This window comes from Monodon monoceros, unplaced genomic scaffold, assembly GCF_005190385.1.
Source record: "Monodon monoceros isolate NGI ecotype Baffin Bay Population unplaced genomic scaffold, NGI_Narwhal_1 Super_Scaffold_20, whole genome shotgun sequence".
In the NCBI taxonomy this organism is placed as follows: Eukaryota; Metazoa; Chordata; class Mammalia; order Artiodactyla; family Monodontidae; genus Monodon; species Monodon monoceros.
In genome coordinates, this window is record NW_021703777.1 from 32,992,661 (window position 1) to 33,018,496 (window position 25,836).

General features: G+C 38.5%; 1 protein-coding gene across 1 annotated transcript in view; it reads right to left on the bottom strand.

The window, feature by feature from the left end:
* Positions 1–1,433: 1,433 nt before the first annotated feature.
* DCHS2 (dachsous cadherin-related 2) overlaps positions 1,434–25,836 on the bottom strand; it is a 283,498-nt gene continuing 259,095 nt past the window's right edge. Inside the window, 4 exon segments of the mRNA XM_029235496.1 lie at positions 1,434–4,060; positions 6,012–6,144; positions 7,123–7,409; positions 10,097–10,227. Of these exon segments, the coding sequence (XP_029091329.1) occupies positions 1,434–4,060; positions 6,012–6,144; positions 7,123–7,409; positions 10,097–10,227 (3,178 nt within the window).

Here is a 25,836-nt window from a genome sequence, read left to right on the forward strand (position 1 = left end):
AGGAAATATTCCTATAGCTGAATCCCACACTAACTACTAAGAAAACTACACCAGATGCCCTCTAGACTCGACATTAGAATCCTAAACTCTTACTCCAAAGCCTGGCCACGTTGCCTACCATGGATGACTTTTGGACCAGCCTCATCAGGATGTGCTCTGCTTTCTTGGAAGCGATAAGAATCTCTGACAGATTCTCAGGCTCACCAAACAGAAGGAGATAGCATTTTATATATACATATATATATGGGCACAACACAGTACCACTATATTTCTGAAACAGTAGTTGTACAAAACAGAATTATTTTAACCATGTTGCCAAACTGTTCCGCCTAGTGACAGTTGAAGCTAAATAAGAGTATAAACAAATGGTAGAAAGACTTCTGACATCCATTCTTAACTTTTATAGTAGGAGTATTTATATAAAAAAAACTTCATTAAAAATATATTGCTACATTACTCTATAAAATTTATTATTAGCAAATAACATAATTTTATCTGAGTGAAAATTTTTAAACTGACATTGAGTGGATAAATTATTTCTCACCAAAAGTTACTGAATGTAGAAGAAAATAAAATGAAGAAATACACACAAATTAATCTTCAGAGTTTAGTGTCTGTACCCGTACCATGTTACAAGACAGAACATTGAAAAAAAAATCATTTTATTTGTAAAGAAGGCCAAGGAAATATGTCTTCAGTGGCAGCCAACCACACATTATTGCTTTTATCAATACTGGCTCTCCATTAAGAACATGCATTTCTGGTTCATTTAATCAAGAATAATTTTCTTATTTGGCACAGAGGTATGACAAATTTCATTCTTAATTTCTCATTAGATTTCCAAAAGACACCATAGTAAATTCAAATTATGGCTAAACTCCCCAAGTGTGGCTTATGGGGAAAATGGGGAAACGCATCTCCAAGTATATCAGATCTGCAGAAAACTGCTTCACTTTACAACTTGTTTATCCTTCCAAATTTCCCCTCTCTGCTACTTTTTGTCCTACACTCATTTTTTATTCAGTCTTTACTAATTTGTTTTATAAGTAGCAGAATAATCAGCAGTAAAGTGACCAGAATACAGTATACTTTATTTCCATTTATTTTCATATAAACGTTTTGGCGGTCAGCCAAGTTCACTGTGTCCTTTGGAAATCTAACCATACAGAAGACCAGGTGTGACAGAATATACACTACTTAATATATACAAACTTGAATCCTGAGAGCAAAACATAAAGGTTAAAAGACAGGGTAACTTCTCATTAAGACTGAAACAAATTCTCCAAACTTAAATGAGAGAGTTCTAAAAACCTAGACTAAATTATATCCCTCACTCATAGATAAATGAACCCAATCTCAAGGAGCTCACTTAGGAATGTTTTGTCCAATCATTCATGACCAATGGAGAGCAGGTGCTTGACATCACAATTGTTTTATATTTGAGCTTCATCTGCTGCTTTAGGTTCATGGCATGTACCACTCAGATGTGTTCCTAATAACTCTCCATCTGACAGCAGCGGGGTTATGGCAGGGGTCTGTGTGGTCAGCAGAGAAAGGGATGGAGAAAAACTGGGCGTCATGGCTTTCGGCAGAGAACTTTGATGATAGCGAATGGGGGAGTGTGGGTATTTCCGAAGTCCCTGCCCCAGGGTTATGGCTGGCATTCTTGGTGGAACTGCTTTAATCCCGGGCTGGGCTACTGCTGTTATCAAAGGTGGTGGAAAAACAAAAGATTTCTTCTCCTTTGGAATGCCAGGCATAAGTAAGTGCTCATCCTTTAGTTTTGCAATGTCATTAAATACTGATGCAAGAGGTTGGAACTTGGGTTCCCAACTGAGGAGATAATCCCAGTGATAGTTGCCTCTTACATCATGATCAGAGTTTCTCTGGGTTGAAAGAGCTGCACATCCTGCTTCCTGATCACCTGAAATAAAGACGGCCTCTTTTCTGACATCAGCCAGGATGCCCACTTTTCCTTCTCTCTTCTTTAGAGGCTGGAGTAAGATGTTATTTTGAACATAGGTAGTGCCACAGCCCTGTCCTTGATCTCCTTCCTCAAATGTATGGCTGGTTTCTGCTGTTTCAGCAGTGACCGCCACATCAGTTTCCCCAGACAAACAAGAGAGCTGGTCTGATTCCCTTGGAATGCCAGAGTCTGGCATCCTGGACTCCCTATCACTCAGAGCTGAGTCAGAGTCCTTTCTGTAAGGGTGCTCATTTATCCTCTGGATTTCCTTATCTTCTGCAGTTTCTCCTTCCACAGAATAGTGACCACTGGAGTTTGAGTGCCTGTACAGATGTGCAATGTCCTTCTCCATAATTCTTGTTAAACTCAACCATTCAGGCATGGAGTCCACGGGCACTACCTCATTATCACTCTCATTAGTTTTTTGGAAGGGTTTCAGCGTGCTGGCATCCCTGGTCGGTCTCACACTGATATCTAAGGATGATGATGTTTTCTTTTCTTCAAAATTGTTTATTGCATCTTTTTGTTTATGTCTTAAAATAAGTACAATTAGAATGAAGACAAGTAACAAAAACACTAAAAAGGAGACAGTGAGACTGATCAAAAAGCTGTTAGCTGATTCTGTGGAGTGTTTTCCTTCCAAGGAAAAAGACACATTCACAAAAACAGTACAAGATGTAAACTTGGAGTCCGGTTTGGGGCTACGAGCAATTATTTTCATTTCGATGGTGTCTTCTTTGCTGACTTGACTTTTTATTAGGGGAAGGGCTCCACTTAAATAAATATTTCCATTAGTTTTATTTACTGAAAAGAAGGGAGATGGAGTTTCGAGGGAGTAAAGAATAACTCCATCAATACCAGCATCTGCATCGGATGCTTCCACTCTGCCAATCAACTGTCTTACATTACTCTTTTCTGGGAGGTTGAAAAAATACTGATCCTGAGTGAAAATGGGTTCAAACTCATCTATCCCTTCAATATCCACCCAAACCATTAAGGAGGCTGTTGAGTCACCCTTGTCTTTGGCCTGAACTGTGAGGCAGTATTTTTTGTCATGTTCATAGTCAAGGACTTGCTGAGCACGAATATCCCCTGATAAGGGGTCAATGAGGAAGAGGTCATGATCATGCGGCATCTCATGAAGGAGAGAACAGGGTGAAACTATAGAATAGGTCAAGTCTCCATAAGGACCTGTGTCAAAATCCAAAGCATTTACAGAACATATGGTGGAGAAAACAGGAAGATTTTCAGGAACAGCACAGTTCAAGTTTGGGAACATAAACTGAGGTGCATGGTCATTATCATCCAGGACATTGACAAACACAACTGCAAAAGAAAAATGCTTCTTTTCTTCATCTGAAGCTTGGAGAGTTAAAGTAAATTTTATCGTTTCTTCATAATCCAAAGGTTTAATCAAATAAAGAACTCCAGTTTTTTCTTCTAAGTGAAAATGCCCCTTCTCATTTCCAGAGATTAGGTGGTAGACGATTTCTGCATGTGAAGCCACATCACAGTCACTTGCTGAGACCACAGTGATGGGGCTCCCTCGAGGGGTACCTTCTTTGATGTGGACATGATATTCCAGACTGCTGAATGCAGGTGGGTTATCATCCACATCGAGTACTGCTATTGACACAGTGGCTGAGGAACTCAGTGGAGGGCAGCCATGGTCAGATGCCAGAAGGACAAGCTTATGACTGGCGGTTGCTTCTCTGTCCAGATTGTGAATCAACACCAGGTAACCAACTTGCTTGTAAGTATATTCTGAATGAATGAAACTAGTTTCCACATGGAAATTGTTCTGTGAATTACCACTGATGATGGAATATTCAACATGAGTGTTTTCATGGGTCCAGTCATGGTCAACAGTTGAAAAGGTGACAAGTGTGCTTCCAATTGGAGTGTCTTCACTCAAGCTAAGATTATAATATTCTATTGCAAACTCAGGGGCATAATTGTTCACATCTTGTATTTCTATCTCCACCAAGGTAACAGCCTTCAGGTCAGGAATTCCACCATCACTGGCTTCAACAAGAAATCGAATTGTTGATTTTCTATCCAGAAGTAAGACAGGATTGATAGTATATACTGTGCCTGAAAAACAAGACATAGTCTTTCAATGTTGTGAAGTAAAATTTTCATGATCATCTTAGTCAGCAAATATTTACTAATATGTAAAGATATCTGTTAGTTACAACTAAAGGTAACTCCAAATAGAAAATTTAGATGATTACATTTATACTTTTGTAACACTTAAGATTCAGAAATAATATTCATGGCATTCACGCTATTAAATATGTGTGCTGCTTGAAGATGATTTTGCCACAAGTTTTTAAACATTTTATTTTTGTATAGTAAATTGTTCCATTATTACTTTTTAAAGAAAATGTATTCTTATTTGAATAACTTATACCCCATTCTACTATGCATAGACACATGTATAGAGACATTCTGGCATAAAGATATTTAATCTGGAAATGCTGGATGGCACTCATGCTAGTCAAATGAAAGTAGTAAATATGATAATGCAGACTTAACGACTATTGCTGAATTCTAGAGATGCTTTTCCTAAAGCTCTTGTTTAATTCAGCAAGTGGATTTTTCCCCATTGATGAAATATGTGTAATACGTTTTATCATCTTAAATATAGAAATATATAATTTTTATAAGTATGTATGTAACAATATTTTTCTAAGGAAAATGTGTCTTAAGTATGGTCACAAAGAAAGAATACAAAATGGTATCTTTTAAATGCCACATTTCAGTTTGGGTCCCACCATGAACTCAGTTGACCTGATAATATTCAAGATTTTAAAAACATTCTAATCAATGTAAAGTCTGTTGATAATGCACATCAAGCAAAAGTGTTGCCAGGATCGAGTGCTCAGAGGGACGATGTCACACTGCAATTTGCTGTGGCCGAGAGAGCGAGACAGAGAGAGAGAGGAAAGCCAAATTCTTGACATGTTCGAGTCCACCCAGTAATCATTCATCTACAGGCTGTGTGGCGACATTACCTACTTCTCCCCGTTACCATACTCTGAGGGCCTCATACTCGTATTTGGTGACTAAATTCTCCGTTCAGGTAATCCTGAGGTTAACTTTTTAAAATTGAGAATATAATTGACATATAACATTATATTAGTTTCAGGTGTACAAAATAATGATTCGATATTTGTGTAACTGCAAAGTGATCAGCAGAGTAAACCTAATTAACATCGATCATCCAGAGTTTGACTTATAAGTCAGCTCTCACTTGTGAAACAACGCAGTGGTGGGTGGAGATGGGGAACACACAGTGTAACGTGTCCCAGCCCTGTTCTTTTCTAGCATGTGCTCTGCTAGGGACAGCACTTTGCTAATTATTCATCTTTATCAAATTTAGCTTTTAATGTTTACTTGCTGTTAAATTTTCTCTATACAATGCTTTACTTTTCTAACCTGAAATCCTTGCCTGAATGCATTTCACAACCACAAATGTCTTGATCTCTGATAACAAAACAAGGAGCCTTGGGAGACATCAAAGAAACCAGAACATCCTCAATTGTTTTCACTTAGTAGAGATGCTCAAATAATTTTCCTTTTTGTTTTTTTTTTTTTTTGCTCCTTGTTGAATATGTGATGCTGTTACTGAACTTCTTGTACTTGGCTTGGAAAAAAAGCTTCTAAACTCTGGTAACATGAAGTCTTCAGTTCTAAATGAACCTCTTTGACTTCATTTTGATTCTTGTTGAGGCCTGGGCTAATTACTTCAACTGTGCTTGGTTGGCTGGATGAGCTGGTATTTACTATACTGAGGTCTCTGAACTTCTGTGCATTTGCCAGCATTTAATCAGTTCCTTTTGCTTTCCAGCCATTGAAATGTTGGAGAAGAGAAATAGCACCAGGATCTGCTACCACAGCATTTGACGTGAAGAGAAATAAGAAGGTGGTGTCTTTGATACCAGCGTGTGGGGATGGAGGTGGCACATTTGGAAAGGATTATTTCAGGCTTCCACCCTGTAACTCAAACCTATGAATGCTAAAGCCACTATAAATAACTCACCATTTGTAGGATCAATTGAAAATGCCTTAGAAGAAGAAAGGATCCTGTAAGAAATGTTCTCGTTGCTTTCCACATCTGTGGCCACCACGGTCAGCACTGCGTGCCCCACAGGCACCGATTCGGAAATGGTGACCTGAGGGGAAAAGAGGGAGATGGGCACTGTGCTTAAGGTTGTAGCTATTTTCATGAGCAGGGTCAGAACCTGAGGCCCTTTTATTCATTTTGCTTATAGAAAAGACAGAGAACCTGACTTTTTTAGGCAGATTAATTTATAGAGTGAACATATTAAGACGATTGTATTAGTAGTTCCAGAATTCAGAAAAACAAAAACTTTAAAAATTTTTCATTCAGTTTTGATTTTTATTATGAAAAATTTTCCTTCTAAAAATTATTTCTGTGTGGTAGAGGACAGCTAACGCATTTACTAATGTATTATTATACTGTACATTTTATAATTATGAGCATTGTATTATTTAACAAGCCTTCACAGAAGATCATTACTTAGGTTAGCTTCTCTCCTGAGTTTACAGGTAAACCTTGCATTTGTTAGTTTCTCTCCTGTGTTTACAGGTAAACCTTGCATTTGTTACATTCAAGAGTCCTGGAGCCCATATCCAAATACTTAGGTGAATGTTATCATTGTCCTTACTTCTATAAACATATACTATGCTCTAAAATCTACAGTTTACACTGTAGAGTTTTGTTCATGATTTGTTTCTGCAAAATGTTAATCAATATATTCAAAAATACATGCCTAGGAAAGAAAAGGTTTTCTCAAATTAACTGCAGATAATCCAAACTACCTTATTGTCTTATTTGTGGCTTTGCAAATATTAGGCAAGTCCCAATTATTATGAACAACTGGATCCCAATCCCTAAAAACTAGAAAAATGGTGACATACTTTCATATGATGATTTGTGATACATACCTAAGAAATTGAATTGAATGTGATATTCAATTCCATATGTACTTCTATCCTCCATAATATTAAATATAAAACTCTCAGCAACAACTTAGGCAGTAAAAGCAGTGAATACTGTCTGTTTGTCTAAATTAGTGTCAACATTATTCCCTATTCTTTCAAGTTCCAACATCTCTTAAGTTCTCTACCTGGTAAGAATCTTGAGAAAATACTGGTGGGTTATCATTGACGTCCAGCACATGGACGATGAGTGTCCCTTCCGTGTGGTGCACCAAATCTGAAATTTGGATATGCAGCTCATATTCAGTAGCTTCTTCAAAGTCCAGTGTTTTCACTAGCACCACTACCCCAGTGTTCCGATCAATAGCGAACTTAGTTCCAGGATTACTCTCTTTGACGAAACTGAAGATGAAAGCTGGATTCAAATCCACATCATGAACTGATATCTGAGTCACAATTACACCAGGCAAAGAATCTGAAATAGTCATGACCACTGTCAGTCTCCATTAAAAGTCATCCTTTGAAATATTTTTCTTTAACAGTTCAATCCAAGCATTTTGATTTTAAGTCCAACATGATTTGCTATTTATTGGCATGATTTCTCATACAAGGCTCGTTATGAACTGAACAAAAACTCTGAAGAATTTATGAGCCCAATAAAAGTGAAAATTTACCAGTGAGTATGGAATTGAGGAAGTAGGGTATATTCAATTTTTATATTACACTTTTCATCATATGTTTATAACACAATTCCAGCACCAAGAAACATTCTAAGCCACTTATTTGTACTATATAGTTTCTATATCAAAACCATATATTAATGGGGATGTGGGTGGGAAAAAGGTTATTACTCAAAACATTAATACAAAACATAAATTTATGAAAAGTAGGCAAGATTTAAATGAAAATATTTGGATGCTAAAGTTAGAAATAGATACTTAGTTCCTTATATTCATTTTTATAAAATTATTTCTTTTGAGTGGCACACACTGCTTCCTTCTCTTAAAATCTGACTCTCAAAATTATAAAGACTATAGAAAGTGTACATCATACTAGTGATGAAAACAGATATCTAATATTATTCACCAAAAAAAATCACAAATAGATGACATGGTAAATGTCTCACATGTCATATATGTTCTCTAGCCTACACTGCCAAGACAGGGACTTTGTTTTGGAGCTGACAGGTATGGTGCGGGTGGAAAGAAGATGCCAAGGCATTCAGAATAGTTCCACTGTGTGGGAGACTCATAATTTTCATGTTTCAAATTTGAACATTCTTGACATGCACCAACCACACTTGACCCCTTTCGGTATGTTTTGATTTATACAGCTTGTTCTTGTGATATATTTATCCTGGGCACATTGCTGCATTTTGATTCCAGTGCATGTACTCTTACCTTCAGTAAAAGCTGGGAAAAATATATCCAACTGGTGAGAGGCGAAACTAGACAATTTTTTATTGGCAGAGTATTTTAGATTTTTAAAAATATTTGTAGGTATCCTTATATATAAAAATTTCTGGAATATAGCCCTCTGCAAGCAGTAATGTTTATGATTTGTTTGGAAAGTGAACATAACAAAATGTTAAGCACATTTTAGGAAGAAGTTGGATATTAAGAGTGAAAGGAGAGAGGATAGTGAAGGGCCACTATTTGCAACTTCAACTATAAAAAGTTGGGTTGGGTTTTACCAGTACAGCCATTGACCACAAACAACTTTGAGATCACAGACTATGGAGTCTTCATATAACCCAGAGACCCAAACAATTAAGGCTAATCAGAATATAACGTAAAACTTTGTATTTTCAACCTCTACCATTAATGTGGTAAAATTTTTCTGCAAATGTTGAAGTTTAGTTTACACTAGAGGAAATGATAACTCTGTGCGAGGAACATCCAACTCCCTTCACTTATTACTTGTCATTAGTGTACTGCAAATAAAACTGAGCAGAACCTTATGGGGCTTTCCTGGGACAGATTCCCCACCATGTCCTCCCCCTTTCTTTTTTCTGTAGAAAAATTTTAGTCAAAGAATAGATTTAGGGAATTCCCTGGTGGTCCAGTGGTTAGGACTCCATGCTTTCACTGCTGAGGGCCTGGGTTCAATTCCTGGTAGGGAAATTAAGATCCCACAAGCCTCGTGGCATGACCAAAAAATGAAAAAAATAAAAGAATAAATTTAATCAGAGAAGTGAGGAAATACAGAAACAAAAGAAAAGTAGTCAAACAGGACAAAATCATAATAGTTTAGTCATTAAGCATGGTCAAGGACCTTTAGCTCCTCCTCAAGGGCTATAGATAATATTCTGGGCCATATTCTTTGAGCTGTTTTGTAGATACTGAAACATCTACCAGATCAAGAAGTTAACTACATCATGGCCAGGCTGTAGCCATGACATAAGCTGCCACAATTCTGAGAATCAGCCTTAAAGAAATGGGAACAAACTGACCCTGGAACTGAAGATTATCTGGGCTTAAAGCAATCAAGATGATGCTGATCAGACCATCACATGACAAATTTCAACTTGATCCTCAGAGCTGGCTGTGCTCTTCTGCTCATCGCCCCCTCCCTCTGGCTATACACCCATGAAACTCCCCTTTAGAAGCTCTTGCCCCCTGATCAGCAACGGGGAATTGGCCTTTGGACACAAGTATGTTTTCCCCTCCCAATTACTGGCCTCCTGAAAAAAATCAGCCTTTCCTTTCTACCAACACTTGCCTCTTGAGTTTGGCTTTCGAGTGGTGAACAGCCAGACCTGAGTTCAGCAACACAAAGACTAATAGAGTTATTAGTCTAAGAACATCACTGCCTCTCAGGGGAGCTTCATGGTGAGCAACGCAGTCAACAAAAGATGCTCTTCATAGAGATTTCACTTTTAAGCAATGCCCATACACATAAAGAAGCTGTGTGGAATGGAGGTTTGACCTTGGGAAACCAGCCTCCTGCTGGTCTGAATGCAAATCCCAACTTTAACTTTTAACTTCTTTGACATTTGATATTTAACTTCTGACCCTCCATTTTCTATTCTGTAAAATGAAGATAAAAACTATTTATGTTATGTGGTTGTTGAGGATTAGTACTTATATTTCACATAGCACCCAGCTGAAAAAATGGTAGATGATATTATACAAGTTTGATATTTCAAATCACCACACTTACTTTCTGCAACTTCCACTGCTTCAGAGGGGAGAAAAGCCGGGGCATTGTCATTTGTATCAGTCACTTGTATCTTGATCACAGTTGTACCAGAAAGCCTGGGTATACCTTTATCTGTGGCTTGTACAATCAAGCTGGTTTGGAAAAGAATCAAGGAATGTTATCCATCATTCAGAGAATAAGAAAACAACATAAACATGAAATATCCAGTTGAAAACTTAAAAATGAGCTGAATAGCTACTTTTATGTCTCCCCTGACTTTTCTAATGGCATCATTTAAAATTTATTTCATAAGAATGGTAGCCTGAAATGTATTTGTTTTTGACACATTTAGGGAATTAAATCCAAAGACTAGGGGTTGTGAAGTAGTTAAAACAGATGAACCCTCTCTAGGAGACCGACTATAAAATTCAGTCCTTTCTACTAAGAACAACCTAAAAAGTACAAACACCAGCACCTGTTTTTTAGATAAGGAGATTGCCTCCAGCCTGGACACATGGCCTGGGTACTGCTACATAGTTCCATGTTACTGCACTAACAAAAGATACAGCCACTAAAAGATTGCTTTGTATTATTTTTTTTTTCAGATCTAGATTGCAAATCAATCAAAATTGTAGAATTAAGAGAGGGAACTGCCATGAATAATACATGCGCAAAAGAGGCACTATTGACTAGGACTATAAAGTAGAGGTAAAAGTCCATGATTTGAAAGAATTTACACACAGTGATTCAATCTCTCTCAGATGATGGTACAACTCGCTACTCCAGCAACCAACTTAGAAACCTGATTAGTGTCTTCAACTTCTCCTTTTCTGTCACCACCCTGACAACATCCAACTAGTTATTAGTCTTATAGATTTTACCATCTGAATATGACTTGGATCAGTGTCCCCATCCATTTCACTCCTACCTTCAGAACCTCAGATGGGCTGATCCACCATCTTGATTTGCAGGAACTGAAAGGTTTCCTGGGGCATGGGACTTTCAGTTTTTTTTAAAACAAGACAGTCCTAGGCAAACTAGGACAAGTTGGTCATTGTAGCCTCATCCCCTCATCATCTTTACCTGGCATTCTGTGTATTCATTATACCTTTTCTCAACTGGAGTACTTGTTACTCATCAATCTGCCTACTGCAAGTCTCACCTGCTCCTCTTCATCCTCCACATTGCAACTCCTCAATTGCTCTATCAAAAATCCTGGTTTGAAAACCTGACTCCCCTATTTAAAACTTTTCCTTAGCTTTCCATGTCTACAAGAAGTAATACAGCCTTGTGCACATACACGACCTTCTATGACACAGCTTCTGCCTGGAATTCTGGTCCCTACACCATCTTTGTCTTTCAAAGCTCACATCTCTGTAAGATTTCACTGGCCTTTCATCTGATTTAGATGCCTCTTTCTCTACCCCATAACACCCTGTACATTCTTCCACCATAGCAATCATCACCTCTTCTTCTTAATGATTTGTCTGCCTCTCCTATAAGTTCCTTAAAGGTAGATGTCTTGCCTTATTTGATTTTCTTTAATATATTTTGAGCACTGGTTTCTCAAGATTTGCTCAAGATTATAAATGTATCAGATGACAGAGCCAGGATTCAAGCCCAGGTCTTGGTTGACTGGAAAGCTTGTGCTCTACTATATGATACTTTTAAATATGCCTCTCTTACTGTGTATATATCACACCCTAATGCATAATCATTAGCTTTTCACTCCCCTCTAAACACTATGAGTTCCAGGAGGGTAGCTGAGTAATAAAGTAAGCTGTCAATTGGAAGATGATCTTCATTTCAGAAGTGGAATTAGTCTTAGCCAGTTGGTGATACTATCTTTTAAGAAACGAAGACTTGGAAGTTGACACACTTCTACTTTATTTTCCATTATTAGCTTACCTGATAAGTGTTCTTTATCTTCCAACCTTAAATGTTTAAAATGATGTAAAATAAGTATCAACTTTTTGTTGGTTTAAATTCCACTTAGTAGCAAATGATCACTACTTATCTATTGCTCATGAAGAACACAGGCTGCTTTCTACACTATTGAAGTTGGGACATCAGTAGAACAACTATTTAAATTTCACATTTCTAGAGCATAGGAATAATTCCATGTAGAAAGTTAATTTTGTTAGCATGAATGTAAGTCAGGTACACATGGAAAAATTTTACTAAAAATAATCAACTCATCATGTTCTCTGCCCCTGCTGCCTGCCCCTCCCCAATGTCATACTAAAGTCTCAGCCAAGACATCGAAGTATGGCTCTGTTGATTCTTCCACTATAGCCATAACCGCTCTTATTTTCACAGTATTATAACTTCAGGGGTTCCATGTAATGCCTATGTCAGGTTAAAAAAGGAAGATTCTTTGATATAGAGAGAAATATGATTCTGTTTCAAAACAAAAGGACAACTCAATGGTTTGAAGAACAAATGAAAAATTATGAAGGTAGATCCACTGAAATTCTACACATAACTTCTAAGGGACCTCAAGTTTTCTGTGATGGCTCCCTGGCAGGTTTTGTTAAACTCTTAGCTGGTCCAACTGGTTCCATGTTCCAGAACTGCTGCCCTGATTAGTGTATCAGCAGAGACAATAAATGAAGCTGACCAGATAAAGACAGTCCCATTCTAATTCAGAGCATAGTTCTCCTACTCTACCACTGATGGAAAGCTATTTCTTACTATGTTAAAGTTTAAATGAGACTTTGACCAGGCAGAATCTTTTCTGATTGCCTTAACATTTAAGATGGTGGTAGAGGACTTTTTCAAAACTCTCTCTCAACAATATATTAAAAGTATACCCAGAATTAAGTGTTCCTACTGAAATTCCAGCCAAAATCATATGATATCAGCCAAAATCATAACACCTCTGAAAGGAAGAGCTATGACTTCTGGTTATATCTACACACGTTTTATTTCCTCTTCCTCTAGATATTCTGCTGTAATGATGGCAAAAGAATTTAAAATAAGGTATATGTTGATAAGGTTAAAAAAGAAAATGTGAGAAGATATTAGTGAGTGGAGTGGGGGAGAAATTTAAACAAATTTCTGGAAAATGCAAGTAGATTGAGAAGTGGTTACAGATAAGTGGGCCAGAGAAAACCATAGATTAAAATGCATTCTGCATTTGTAAAGAGATAAGGATGAGTGAGAAACAGATTTGCCCTCATATAACCAAGGAGAAGCTCAAAACATGGCAAAGGGCAGGGTGAGATATCGAGCTAAAAATAGCTTAAAGATTCTTTTAAACTCAAAATCCAGAACAATCAAGTCCCCTTGCCCATTGCTCTTCACTCCCAGGCAACACAATGTCTGATGTTCATACTAAGAGTAAGTAATATCGAGGGACTGTCCCTGAAGAAATGAAATCCCCTCCCAAAGGGAAAAAAACTCTCTCTATATACCGTTATTTGTATGTCATCCTGCAAAGTAGTCAGGTTCTTCTCTGGTTCATCTGAAAGCCAAGTGTGCTGGTCAATGAGATCCACCCAGAGAAACTGACTTTGCTATTGCCTCACCTAGGACCAAGGATTGTTAGTTACTTACAGAAAGTCTCCCACATGAAAAAGAGAGTGTAAAATAGACAAAGGGAAGAAATAAACCCAAAGGATGCAGAGATCTTGACAGAGAAAAAGACAATGTTAAAATAATTCTAATTAATGTCCTTGGAGACAATAATAAAGATAATGCATAAAACAAGAACAAGATGCTATGGAAAAGCTCAAAGATCAAGGAAGAGCTTTTGGAAATAAAAAATACAAAATATTCAAAAATTTTCAAACCAAAAAGTGAAAAAGAAAGTTTAGAAGGCTATAATTAAGAAAATCTCCCAGAAAAATAAAACAACAAAAAAACCCCACACACAACAAGAAATGGAAAGTAGGGAATAAAACATCACTGACAAAGGATCGATCCTGGCAGTCTAACTCTTGACTGAATAGGATCCAGGAAAAAGAGGCAGGGCAAAGTAAACAAATAAAACAAAACAATAAACAAAAGGGAGATAATTATCAGTGAAATAATACAAAAAATAGAAACATTTATCCTCATTAAAAGAGCACACCAAGTACTCAGCACAAGGAAAGACCCACACCAAAGTACATAATGACAAAATGTCCAAACATTGTAGATAAAGAAAATAACCTGAGAATTTCCACAGAAGGTGGAAAAAACAAATCATATACCAAACACAGAATTAGAATGGCACCAGATTTCTCAATAGCAAAACTGAGTTTTAAAATATAACAGAAAAATGCCTTTAAAAATCTAAAAGAAATGTTCAACTTCTATATTATCCATTGCATAAATCACATGTGAGAGTAGAATAAAGGCATTTTCAGATGTGCAAGAACTCAGAGAATTTACTTCCTTGGCACCTTTTCCTACAAAACTACTGGAAGAGCAAAGTAAGAGAAAGACACGGGATCTGAAAATCACAGGCCCAATGTTGGAGAACAGTAAAACAAAGTCACAAGTCATGGGGTCCAGCTTTGCAGCGGGCTTAGGGAGCCACACTGTCCAGCTAGATCAGGAGGGCAGAAAGCAGTAGGACCGAGGTCTCCAAGGAACAGAGGACTTCACAGAATATTTGATATGAGAGGCATATCAGTGGAGAAAGATGAGTGGGCATGTCTGACAGAGCTAATGGAATATTTACAAGGAATTAATTACATGGATATAGCACATCAGGTGAGCAAAACCCAAAGATAATCATTAATGCTGGGGATAAGGGGGAGGGTAAGGAAGGAAATATAGTTATACAGTATGACCTGGCTCTGAAGTAAACACCTGTATACTCATTTTATGTAAACACTGATTATTGATTGAATGAATAGTGCTATGAATACAAAGACAGAATTGGATGTAAGAAGGTAAAAATATTAAGCCTGAGAGACCTTCAAGTTGGTGGAGGAGTAAGACGTGGAGATCACCTTCCTCCCCACAAATACATCAGAAATACATCTACATGCGGAACAACTCCTACAGAACACCTACTGAATGCTGGCAGAAGACCTCAGACCTTCCAAAAGGCAAGAAACTCCCCACGTACATGGGGAGGGCAAAAGAAAGAAGAAAAAACAGAGACAAAAGAATAAGGAGGGGACCTGCACCTCTGGGAGGGAGCTGTGAAGGAGGAAATGTTTCCACACACTAGGAAGCCCCTTCACTGGTGGAGATGGCGGGGTGGTGGCGGGGAAGCTTCGGAGCCACAGAGGAGAGCGCAGCAAAAGTGGTACGGAGGGCAAAGCAGAGAGATTCCCGCACAGAGGATGGGTGCCAACCAGCACTCACCAGCCTGAGAGGATTGTCTGCTCACCCGCTGGTGTGGGTGGGGGCTGGGAACTGAGGCTCAGGCTTCGGAGCTCAGATCCCATGGAGAGGACTGGGGTTGGCTCAATGAACACAGCCTGAATGGAGCTAGTGTGCCACAGTTCACAAGGAGGGAGTCCAGTAAACAGTTTGGAAGTGCCTAAGAGTCAAGAGACCATTGTTTCAAGGTGTGCCAGGAGACGGGATTCCTACCCTGTCTGCCCACAGAAGGCAGAGTACTGCCTAAATGAACTCCAGAGGCGGGCACAAGCCGTGGCTATCAGCACAGACACCAGAAACAGGCATGAAACACTAAGGCTGCTGCTGCTGCAGCCAACCAAAAATCCTGTGTGCAAGCACAGGTTGCTATCCACACCTCCCCTCCTGGTAGCCTGTGCAGCCCACCAGTGCCAGGGTCCCGTAATCTAGGGACAATTCCCCTGGGAGAACACACAGCATGCCTCAGGCTGTTGCAAAATCATGCTGGCCTCTGCCGCCCCAGGCTCACCCTGCATTCCATACCCCTCCCTCCTGCCAGCCTGAGTAGCCAGAGCCCACTGATCAGTCTCTCCTTTAACCCCATCCTGTCTGGGCTAAGAACAGATGCCAGAGGGCGACCTACATGCAGAGGCAGAGCCAAATCCAAAGCTGAACCCCAGTAGCTGTGCGAACAAGGAAGAGAAAGGGAAATTTCTCCCAGCAGCCTCAGGAGCAGCAGATTAAATCTCCACAATCAACTTGATGTACCCTGCATCTGTGGAATACCTGAATACACAACAAATTGTCCCAAAATTGAAGTGGTGGACTTTGGGAGCAACTGTAGACTTGGGGTTTCCTATATGCAACTGACTAGTTTCTGATTTTTATGCTTATCTTATATAATTTTTAGCACTTGTTATCATTGGTGGATTTATTTATTGGTTTGGGTGCTCTCTTCTTTTTTATTAGTTTTTATTTTAATAACATATTCTTTTATTTTTTGTTTTAATAACTTTATTTCATTTTATTTTATTACTTTTTTCCCTCCCTCTTCTTCGAGCTGTGTGACTGACTGGGTCTTCATGCTCTGGCCGGGAGTCAGACCTGAGCCTTGGAGGTGGGAGAGCCGAGTTCAGGACATTGGGCCACCAAAGACCTCCCAGCCCCACGTAATATCAATTGGCGAGAGGTCTCCTAGAGACCTTTGTCTCAACGCTAAGACCGGATCAGCAAGCTCTGGTGCTGGACATACCATGCCAAACAACTAGTAAGACAGGAACACAGCCACGCCCATTAGCAGAGAGGCTGCCTAAAATCATAATAAGGTCACAGACACCTCAAAACACACCACCAGCCATGGTCCTGCCCAACAGAAAGACAAGATCCAGACTCATCCACCAGAACATGGACACGAGTCGCCTCCACCAGGAAGCCTACACAACTCACTGAACCAACCTTACGGACTGGGGGCAGACACCAAAAACAACGTGAACTATGAACCTGCAGCCTGCAAAAAGGAGACCACAAACACAGTAAGTTAAACAAAATGAAAAGACAGAGAAATACACAGCAGATGCAGGAGCAAAGTAAAAACTCACCAGACCAAACAAATGAAGAAGAAATAGGCAGTCTACCTGAAAAAGAATTCATAGAAATGAAAGTAAAGGTGATCCAATATCTTGGAAATAGAATGGAGAAAATACAAGAAATGTTTAACACGGACATAGAACTAAAGAGCAAACAATGATGAATAACACAATAAATGAAATTTAAAATTCTCTAGAAGGAATCAATAGCAGAATAACTGAGGCAGAAGAACGGATAAGTGACCTGGAAGAAAAAATAGTGGAAATAACTACCACAGAGCAGAATAAAGAAAAAAGAATAGAGGACACCCTCAGAGACCTCTGGGACAACTTAAACACGCCAACATTCGAATTATAGGGGAGCCGGAAGAAGAAGAGAAAAAGAAAGGGACTGAGAAAATATTTGAAGAGATTATAGTTGAAAACTTCCCTAATATGAGAAAGGAAATAGTCAATCAAGTCCAGGAAGCACAGGGAATCCCATACAGGATAAATCCAAGGAGAAACATGCCAAGACACATATTAATCAAACTATCAAAAATTAAATACAAAGAAAAAAATATTAAAAGCAGCAAGGGAAAAGCAACAAATAACATACAAGAGAATCCCCATAAGGTTAACAGCTGATCTTTCAACAGAAACTCTGGGAGCCAGGAGGGAGTGGCAGGACATATTTAAAGTGATGAACGGGAAAAATCTACAGCTAAGATTATTCTACCCAGAAAGGACTTCATTCAGATTCAATAGAGAAATTAAAACCTTTACAGACAAGCAAAAGTGAAGAGAAATCAGCACCACCAAACCATTTTAAAACAAATGCTAAAGGAACTTCTCCAGGCAGGAAACACAACAGAAGGAAAAGACCTACAATAACAAACCCCAAACAATTAAGAAAATGGTAATAGGAACATACATATAGATAATTACCTTAAATGTAAATGGATTAAATGCTCCAACCAGAAGACATAGACTGGCAGAATGGATACAAAACAAGACCCGTATATATGTTGTCTAAAAGAGACCCACTTCTGGGCTTCCCTGGTGGCGCAGTGGTTGAGAGTCTGCCTGCCAATGCAGGGGACACGGGTTTGAGCCCTGGTCTGGGACGATCTCACATGCTGCAAAGCAACTAGGCCTGTGAGCCACAATTACTGAACCTGCGCATCTGGACCCTGTGCTCTGCAAAGAGAGAGGCCGCGATAGTAAGAGGCCTGCACACCACGATGAAGAGTGGCCCCCACTTGCCGCAACTAGAGAAAGCCCTCACACAGAAATGAAGACCCAACACAGCCATAAATAAATAAATAAATAAAATTAAAAGAGACCCATTTCTAACCTAGGGACACATACAGACTGAAAATGAGGGGATGGAAAAAGATATTCCATGTAAATGGAAATGAAAAGAAAGCTGGAGTAGCAACTCTCATATCAGACAAAATAGACATTAAAATAAACCTATTACAGGAGGCAAAGAAAGGCACTACATAGTGATCAAGGGATCGATCCCAGAAGAAGATAAAACAATTGTAAATATATATGCACCCAACATAGGAGCACCTCAATACATAAGGCAAATGCGAACAGCCATAAAAGGGGAAATCGACAGTAACACAATTGTACGGGACTTTAGCACCCCACTTTCACCAATGGACAGATCATTCAAAATGAAAATAAATAAGGAAACACAAGCTTTAAATGACACATTTAACAAGATGGACTTAATTGATATTTATAGGGCATTCCATCCAAAAACAACAGAATACACTTTCTTCTCAAGTGCTCATGGAACATACTCCAGGATAGCACGTATCTTGGGCCACGAATCAAGCCTGGGTAAATTTAAGAAAATTGAAATTGTATCAAGTATCTTTTCTGACCACAACACTATGAGACCAGATATCAATTACAGGAAAAAAAACTCAAAAAATACAAACACATGGAGGCTAAATGATACACTACTAAATAACCAAGAGATCACTGAAGACATCAAAGAGGGAATCAAGAAACACCTAGAAGCAGGGCTTCCCTGGTGGCACAGTGGTTGAGAGTCCGCCTGCCGATGCAGGGGACATGGGTTCGTGCCCCAGTCTGGGAAGATCCCACATGTCGAGGAGTGGCTGGGCCCGTGAGCCATGGCCACTGAGCCTGCACATCCAGAGCCTGTGCTCCACAAACGGGAAAGGCCACAACAGTGAGAGGCCCACATACTGCAAAAAAAAAAAAAGAAACACCTAGAAACAAATGACAATGAAAACACGATGACCCAAAACCTATGAGATGCAGCAAAAGCAATCTAAGAGGGAAGCTTATAGCAATGTAATCCTACCTCAAGAAACAAGAAAAAACTCAAATAAGCAACCTAACTTTACACCTAAAGCAATTAGAGAAAGAAGAACAAAAAAAACCCAGAGTTAGCAGAAGGAAAGAAATCAGAAATATCAGATCAGAAATAAATGGAAAAGAAATGAAGGAAAAAATAACAAAGATCAATAAAAGTAAAAGCTGGTTCTTTGAGAAGATAAACAAAATGATAAACCATTAGCCAGACTCATCAAGAAAAAAAGGGACAAGAGTCAAGTCAATAAAATTAGAAATGAAAAGGAGAAGTAACTACTGACCCTGCAGAAATACAAAGGATCATGAGAGATTACTACAAGCAACTCTATGCCAATAAAATGGACAACGTGGAAGAAATGGACAAATTCTTAGAAAAGCACAGCCTTCTGAGACTGAACCAGGAAGAAATAGAAAATATAAAGAGACCAATCACAAGCACTGAAATTGAAACTGTGATTAAAAATCTTCCAGCAAACAAAAGTCCAGGACCAGATGGCTTGACAGGCAAATTCTACCAAACATTTAGAGAAGAGCTAACACCTATCCTTCTCAAACTCTTCCAAAATATAGCAGAGGGAGGAACACTCCCAGACTCATTCTACGAGGCCACCATCACCCTGATACCAAAACCAGAAAAAGATGTCACAAAGAAAGATAACTACAGGCCAATATCACTGATGAACATAGATGCAAAAATCCTCAACAAAATACTAGCAAACAGAATCCAACAGCACATTAAAAGGATCACACACCATGATTAATTGGGGTTTATCACAGATTCTTCAATATACACAAATCAATGTGATACACCATACTAACAAATTGAAAGATAAAACCCATATGATATATATATACGGAATCAGGAAAAAAATGGTTCTGAAGAACCTCGGGGCAGGACAGGCATAATGACACAGATGTAGAGAATGGACTTGAGGACACATGGAAGGGGAAGGGGAAGCTGGGACGAAGTGGGAGAGTGACATGGACATATATACACTACCAAATGTAAAATAGATAGCTAGTGGGAAGCAGCTGCATAGCACAGGGTGATCAGCTCTGTGCTTTGTGACCACCTAGAGGTGTGGGATAAGGAGGATTGGAGGGAGACACAAGGGGGAGGAGATATGGGGATGTATGTATATGTATAGCTGATTCACTTTGTTATACAGCTGAAACTAGCACAACAATGTAAAGCAATTATACTCCAATAAAGATATTTTAAAAACAACCTATATGATAATCTCAATAGATACAGAAAAAGCTTTTGACATAATCCAACACCCACTTATGATAGACACTCTCCAGAAAGCGGGCACAGAGGGAACCTAATTCAATGTAATAAAGGCCATGTATGACAAACCCACAGCAAACATTCTCAGTGGTATAAAACTGAAATCACTTCCTCTAAGATCAGGATAAAGACAAGATTGCCCACTCTCACCACTATTATTCAAAATAGGTTTGGAAGTTTTAGCCACAGCAATCAGAGAAGAAAAAGAAATAAAAGGAATCCAAATCAGAAAAGAAGAAGCAAAGCTGTCACTGATTGCACATACATGATACTATACATAGAGAATCCTAAAGATGCTACCAGAAAACTACTAGAGCTAATCAATGACTTTAGTAAAGTTACAGGATACAAAATTAATGCACAGAAATCTCTTGCATTCCTATACACTAATGATGAAAAACCCGAAAGAGAAATTAAGGAAACACTCCCATTTACCATTGCAGCAGAAAGAATAAAATACCTAGGAATGAACCTACCTAAGGAGACAAAAGACATGTATGCAGAAAACTATAAGACACTGATGTAAGAAATTAAAGATGATAAAAACAGATGGAGAGATATGCCATGTTCTTGGATTGGAAGAATCAGCATTGTGAAAATGACTGTACTATCCAAAGCAATCTACAGATTCAATGAAATCCCTATCAAAATACCACTGACATTTTTCATAGAACTAGAACTAAAAAGTTCACAATTTGTATGGAAACACATAAGACCCCAAATATCCAAAGCAATCTTGAGAAAGAATAGCGGAGCTGGAGGAATCAGGCTCCCTGACTTCAGACTATACTGCAAAGCTACAGTAATCAAGACAGTATGGTACTGGCACAAAAACAGAAATATAGATCAATGAAACAGGATAGAAGGCCCAGAGATAAACCCACGCACATATGGTCACCTTATTTTTGATAAAGGAGGCAAGAATATACAATGGAGAAAAGACAGCCTCTTCAATTAGTGGTGCTGGGAAAACTGGATAACTACATGTAAAAGAATGAAATTAGAACACTCCCTGACACCATACACAAAAATAAACTCAAAATGGATTAAAGACCTAAATGTGAGGCCAGACACTATAAAACTCTTAGAGGAAAACATAGGCAGACACTCTATGACATAAATCACAGCAAGACCCACCTCCTAGAGAAATGGAAATAAAAACAAAAATAAACAAATGGGACCTAATGAAACTTCAAAGCTTTTGCACAGCAAAGGAAGCCATAAACAAGACGAAAAGACAACCCTCAGAATGGGAGAAAATATTTGCAAATGAAGCAACTGACAAAGGATTAACCTCCAAAATATACAAGCAGCTCTTGCAATTCAATATCACAAAACAAACAACCCAATCCAAAAATGGGCAGAAGACCTAAACAGACATTTCTCCAAAGAAGATATACAGATTTCCAACAAACACATGAAAGGATGCTCAACATCACTAATCATTAGAGAAATGCAAATCAAAACTACAATGATGTATCACCTCACACCTTTCAGAATAGCCATCATCAAAAATCTACAAACCATAAATGCTGGAGAGTGTGTGGAGAAAAGGGAACACTCTTGCACTGTTGGTGGGAATGTAAAGTGATACAGCCACTATGGAGAACAGTATGGCAGTTCCTTAAGAATGTAAAAATAGAACTACCATACAACCCAGCAATCCCACTACTGGGCATATACCCTGAGAAAACCATAATTCAAAAAGAGTCATATATCACAATGTTCATTGAAGCACTATCTACAGTTGCCAGGACATGGAAGTAACTTAAGTGTCTGTCGACAGATGAGTGGATAAAGAAGATGTGGCACATACATACAGTGGAATATTACTCAGCCATTAAAAAGAAAGGAAATTGAGTTATTTGTAGTGAGGTGGATGGACCTAGAGTCTGTCATACATAGTGAAGTAAGTCAGAAAGAGAAAGACAAATACCGTATACTAACACACGTATATGGAATCTAAAAAAAAAAAAAAGGTTCTGAAGAGCCTAGGGACAGGACAAGGATAAAGATGTAGATGTAGAGAATGGACTTGAGGACATGGTGGGGGGAACGGCAAGCTGGGACAAAGTGAGAGAATGATATTGACATATATACAGTCCCAAATGTAAAATAGGTAGTGGGAATCATCCGCAGGGCACTGGGAGATCAGCTCGGTGCTTTGTGACCTGAGGGGTGGGACAGGAAGGGTGGGAGGGAGACACAAGAGGGAGTAGATATGGGGATATATGTATGGGTATAGCTGATTCACTTTGTTATACAGCAGAAACTAACACAACAATGTAAAGCAATTATGCTCCAATAAAGATGTTAAAAAGAAAATATCATCACAGCAAAACAAAAAAATATGATATTGTTCTATGTATTTGGCTCTACTGTTGATTGGTATGTAAAAGTTTATGGCTACTGTACACTGCCTGTATTAGTTCTTTTATCATAAAATGTCCCTCTTTCTCTTATTTAAAAAAAAAAAAGAAAATCAATCTGTTAACTGGAGTTTTAAGTTAACTTCACTGTTTTATATTAATTAACCTGCAAATACAACAGTGTGTACTTTATCTTGTTAGGAAACAATTTGGGAGAAGTATATTCCTTGCAAACTTTTTACATTAAGGAGTACTTTTGCAGATTCCAATCCAAACAAATTCTGAAAGCTTATTCTTTTGTGCAGTCAACCTTTCCTCTTGGTTTCCACGAAACCCCCTTTTCCAGGTTCTGTTCTGATGTTTGTAGTCCCTGAATCTATCTTGCTGGCTGCTTTTGCTCTGTCTGGCCCCCAAGTGGTGATAATCCCCCAAATTCTCATTTCACATAGTGTCCTAGGTAATTCCATTTTACACATTTTCCCTGGATGAAGCCCAAGTCTAAATCCTGAATGAAGATCTCTTTCCTGACCTCCAGATCATTATTTTTAATTGCCAAAGGAGTATCTTTACTTTTGCTCTTGCACTGGCCCTTCAAACTCAAAATGCCCAGAAAAAAAATCCCAATCCCAATCTATTCTTCTTCCCACCTTTCCTATGTGGAAACTTCAGAAGCATTTTCTATCTCTTTCCTTGTTGAATAAATTCAACTGATCACCATGTTCCTATGGACTCCGTATCTGAATCAACTAGTAAGTATGTCCCCTCCTCCCATCCTCACAGCTTCATCCACATAATAGATCTTTGTCAGCTGTTGTCTAGCTTAACTGGTCTGTCTGATGCTGGTTCTCTGTCTTGCAAGACATCCATTACCAGATGTCCTCAAAAATAAAGATCTTAGCATGCACTCAACTGCTTACGCTTTTATATAGCCTACAGAATAGAGTACAATTTCCAGTATATGGCATATAAATTTCTCAAAAATGTGCCTGTGACCTACCAGACTCTTTTTTTGTTGTTGCTTTGTTTCGTTTTTCACATCACTGACTGAGATTTTTCCCCCAGTTTTATTCAGATATAATTGATACATAGCACTGTATAAGTTTAAGGTGTACAGCATAATTTGACTTACCTATATTGTGAAATCATTACCACAATAAGTTTAGTTAACATCCATCATTTCACATAGATGCAAAAAAAACCCCACGAAAACTACATTTCCCCTTGTGATGGGAACCCTAAGAACCTACTGTCTTAACAACTTTCCTGTATATCTTACAGCAGTGTTAGCCATAGTCATGTTGTACATTACATCCCCAGTACTTATCTTATTGGAAGTTTGTACATTTTGACTATCTTCCTCCTATTCCTCCACACCCCCAGCCTCTTTTTTATAATCGCACACTCAAGTGCTTCTCAGGTGCACTGTACCACTTGTTATTTCCAAATATACCAAACACTTTCACGTGTCCATGTCCTTCCTCATGCTTCTTGCCTGGAAAGCCTTTATTCCATTTTCCATGGGGACTCAACAGACTGAGGTTCCAATCCCAGCCCTGCTGCTTATGAGTCATGTATTTTGGAAAAGACAATTAACATTTCAGCCCATTTCCTACCTTGTATATATAACTGCTTTTTATTTTTTCTCTCACAGTCATAATGAGTGTTCAATGGAGTGTATGAATTTAGCATTGCTCCTGGCAATAACTGCTCTTTGACCTTGAATATTTATGCTACAGAAAGTGAATTTTTAAACATTTAAATTTGCCTAGGGCTTTTTTGTTTCTCGTTTTTATTTAAAGTCCCTGAAAAGGCTAACTAAATCTTGGCCCTAAAGTTTTATAAGACTTACATGAATATCGATTACCAACTTAAGCAGGGATAAATCCCACCCCATCAGTTATAACTCAAGCAGTGGAGAACAGTGATTCAAATCCCATCTCTGCATGCTCACAGCTAGACATGTGTTGTTTCACAACTGTGAGTTGGAACTTATTTTATATTACTATTTTAAGTTTCTAAAGTGTTTTTTCTGCTTTGTTTTTGTAAACATACAGGTATATACTCTAAAGATTCATTCACAGGATACGGTAAGAAGTCCTACTATGACCATTCACACAGGCAAGAATCTCAGTTCTACATTTACTGGCTGCCTATTCCTGGCAAAAGACTTTACATCTCTGAATTTCAGTTTCCTCACTCTGTAGATCTTAAGGCTGTTATGAGAATTCAACCGGTAAAACAGGTGCTCCATAAATGGCACATATTGTGATTATTACTATGCTTCCTGCCATGGTTTATCAGGGCACTCGATTTTCGAATTCCCTGAAAACAAGAACTGTTTCATGTGTCTTTATATTCCCAGTCTCATGCTTGGTAAATAGTTTATGAAATTCAGAAGTATCAGTCAGACAGAACTAAAGAACTAATTTTTCATAGTCTGTCCACTGAGTTTTCCTGTATGTGGCTTAATATGAGAACTAAAAATTATTTAAGGCATTTATATTGAGTAGAATCACAACTGACAGTATCTTCCTCCCCCTCATTTTATACTGTAAAAGAGAGGGCTGGAATTGGGAATATCTTCCTGTGTCAGACAAAATAGCGAAATTCAAAAGTTAAAAACAAAAGTTAAATGCTAAATGACATCTCTTCCAAAACATTCACTAAAGGTATAGCAGGCTGGGGAAAATCCTCCTATTTTTCTCACTGCCTTAAATATCAGGAAAAGCACTAAAAAGTCAGAGAAGCCACAAGGGGGGAGGGAAGGGGGAAAACCTGGAGAGGCAGGGGGTTCAAAATGTTCCCTTGCCTCGGTGACAGTGGAGACTGCGTGTGTGTGTGTGTGTGTGTGTGTGTGTGTGTGTGTGTGTGTGTGTG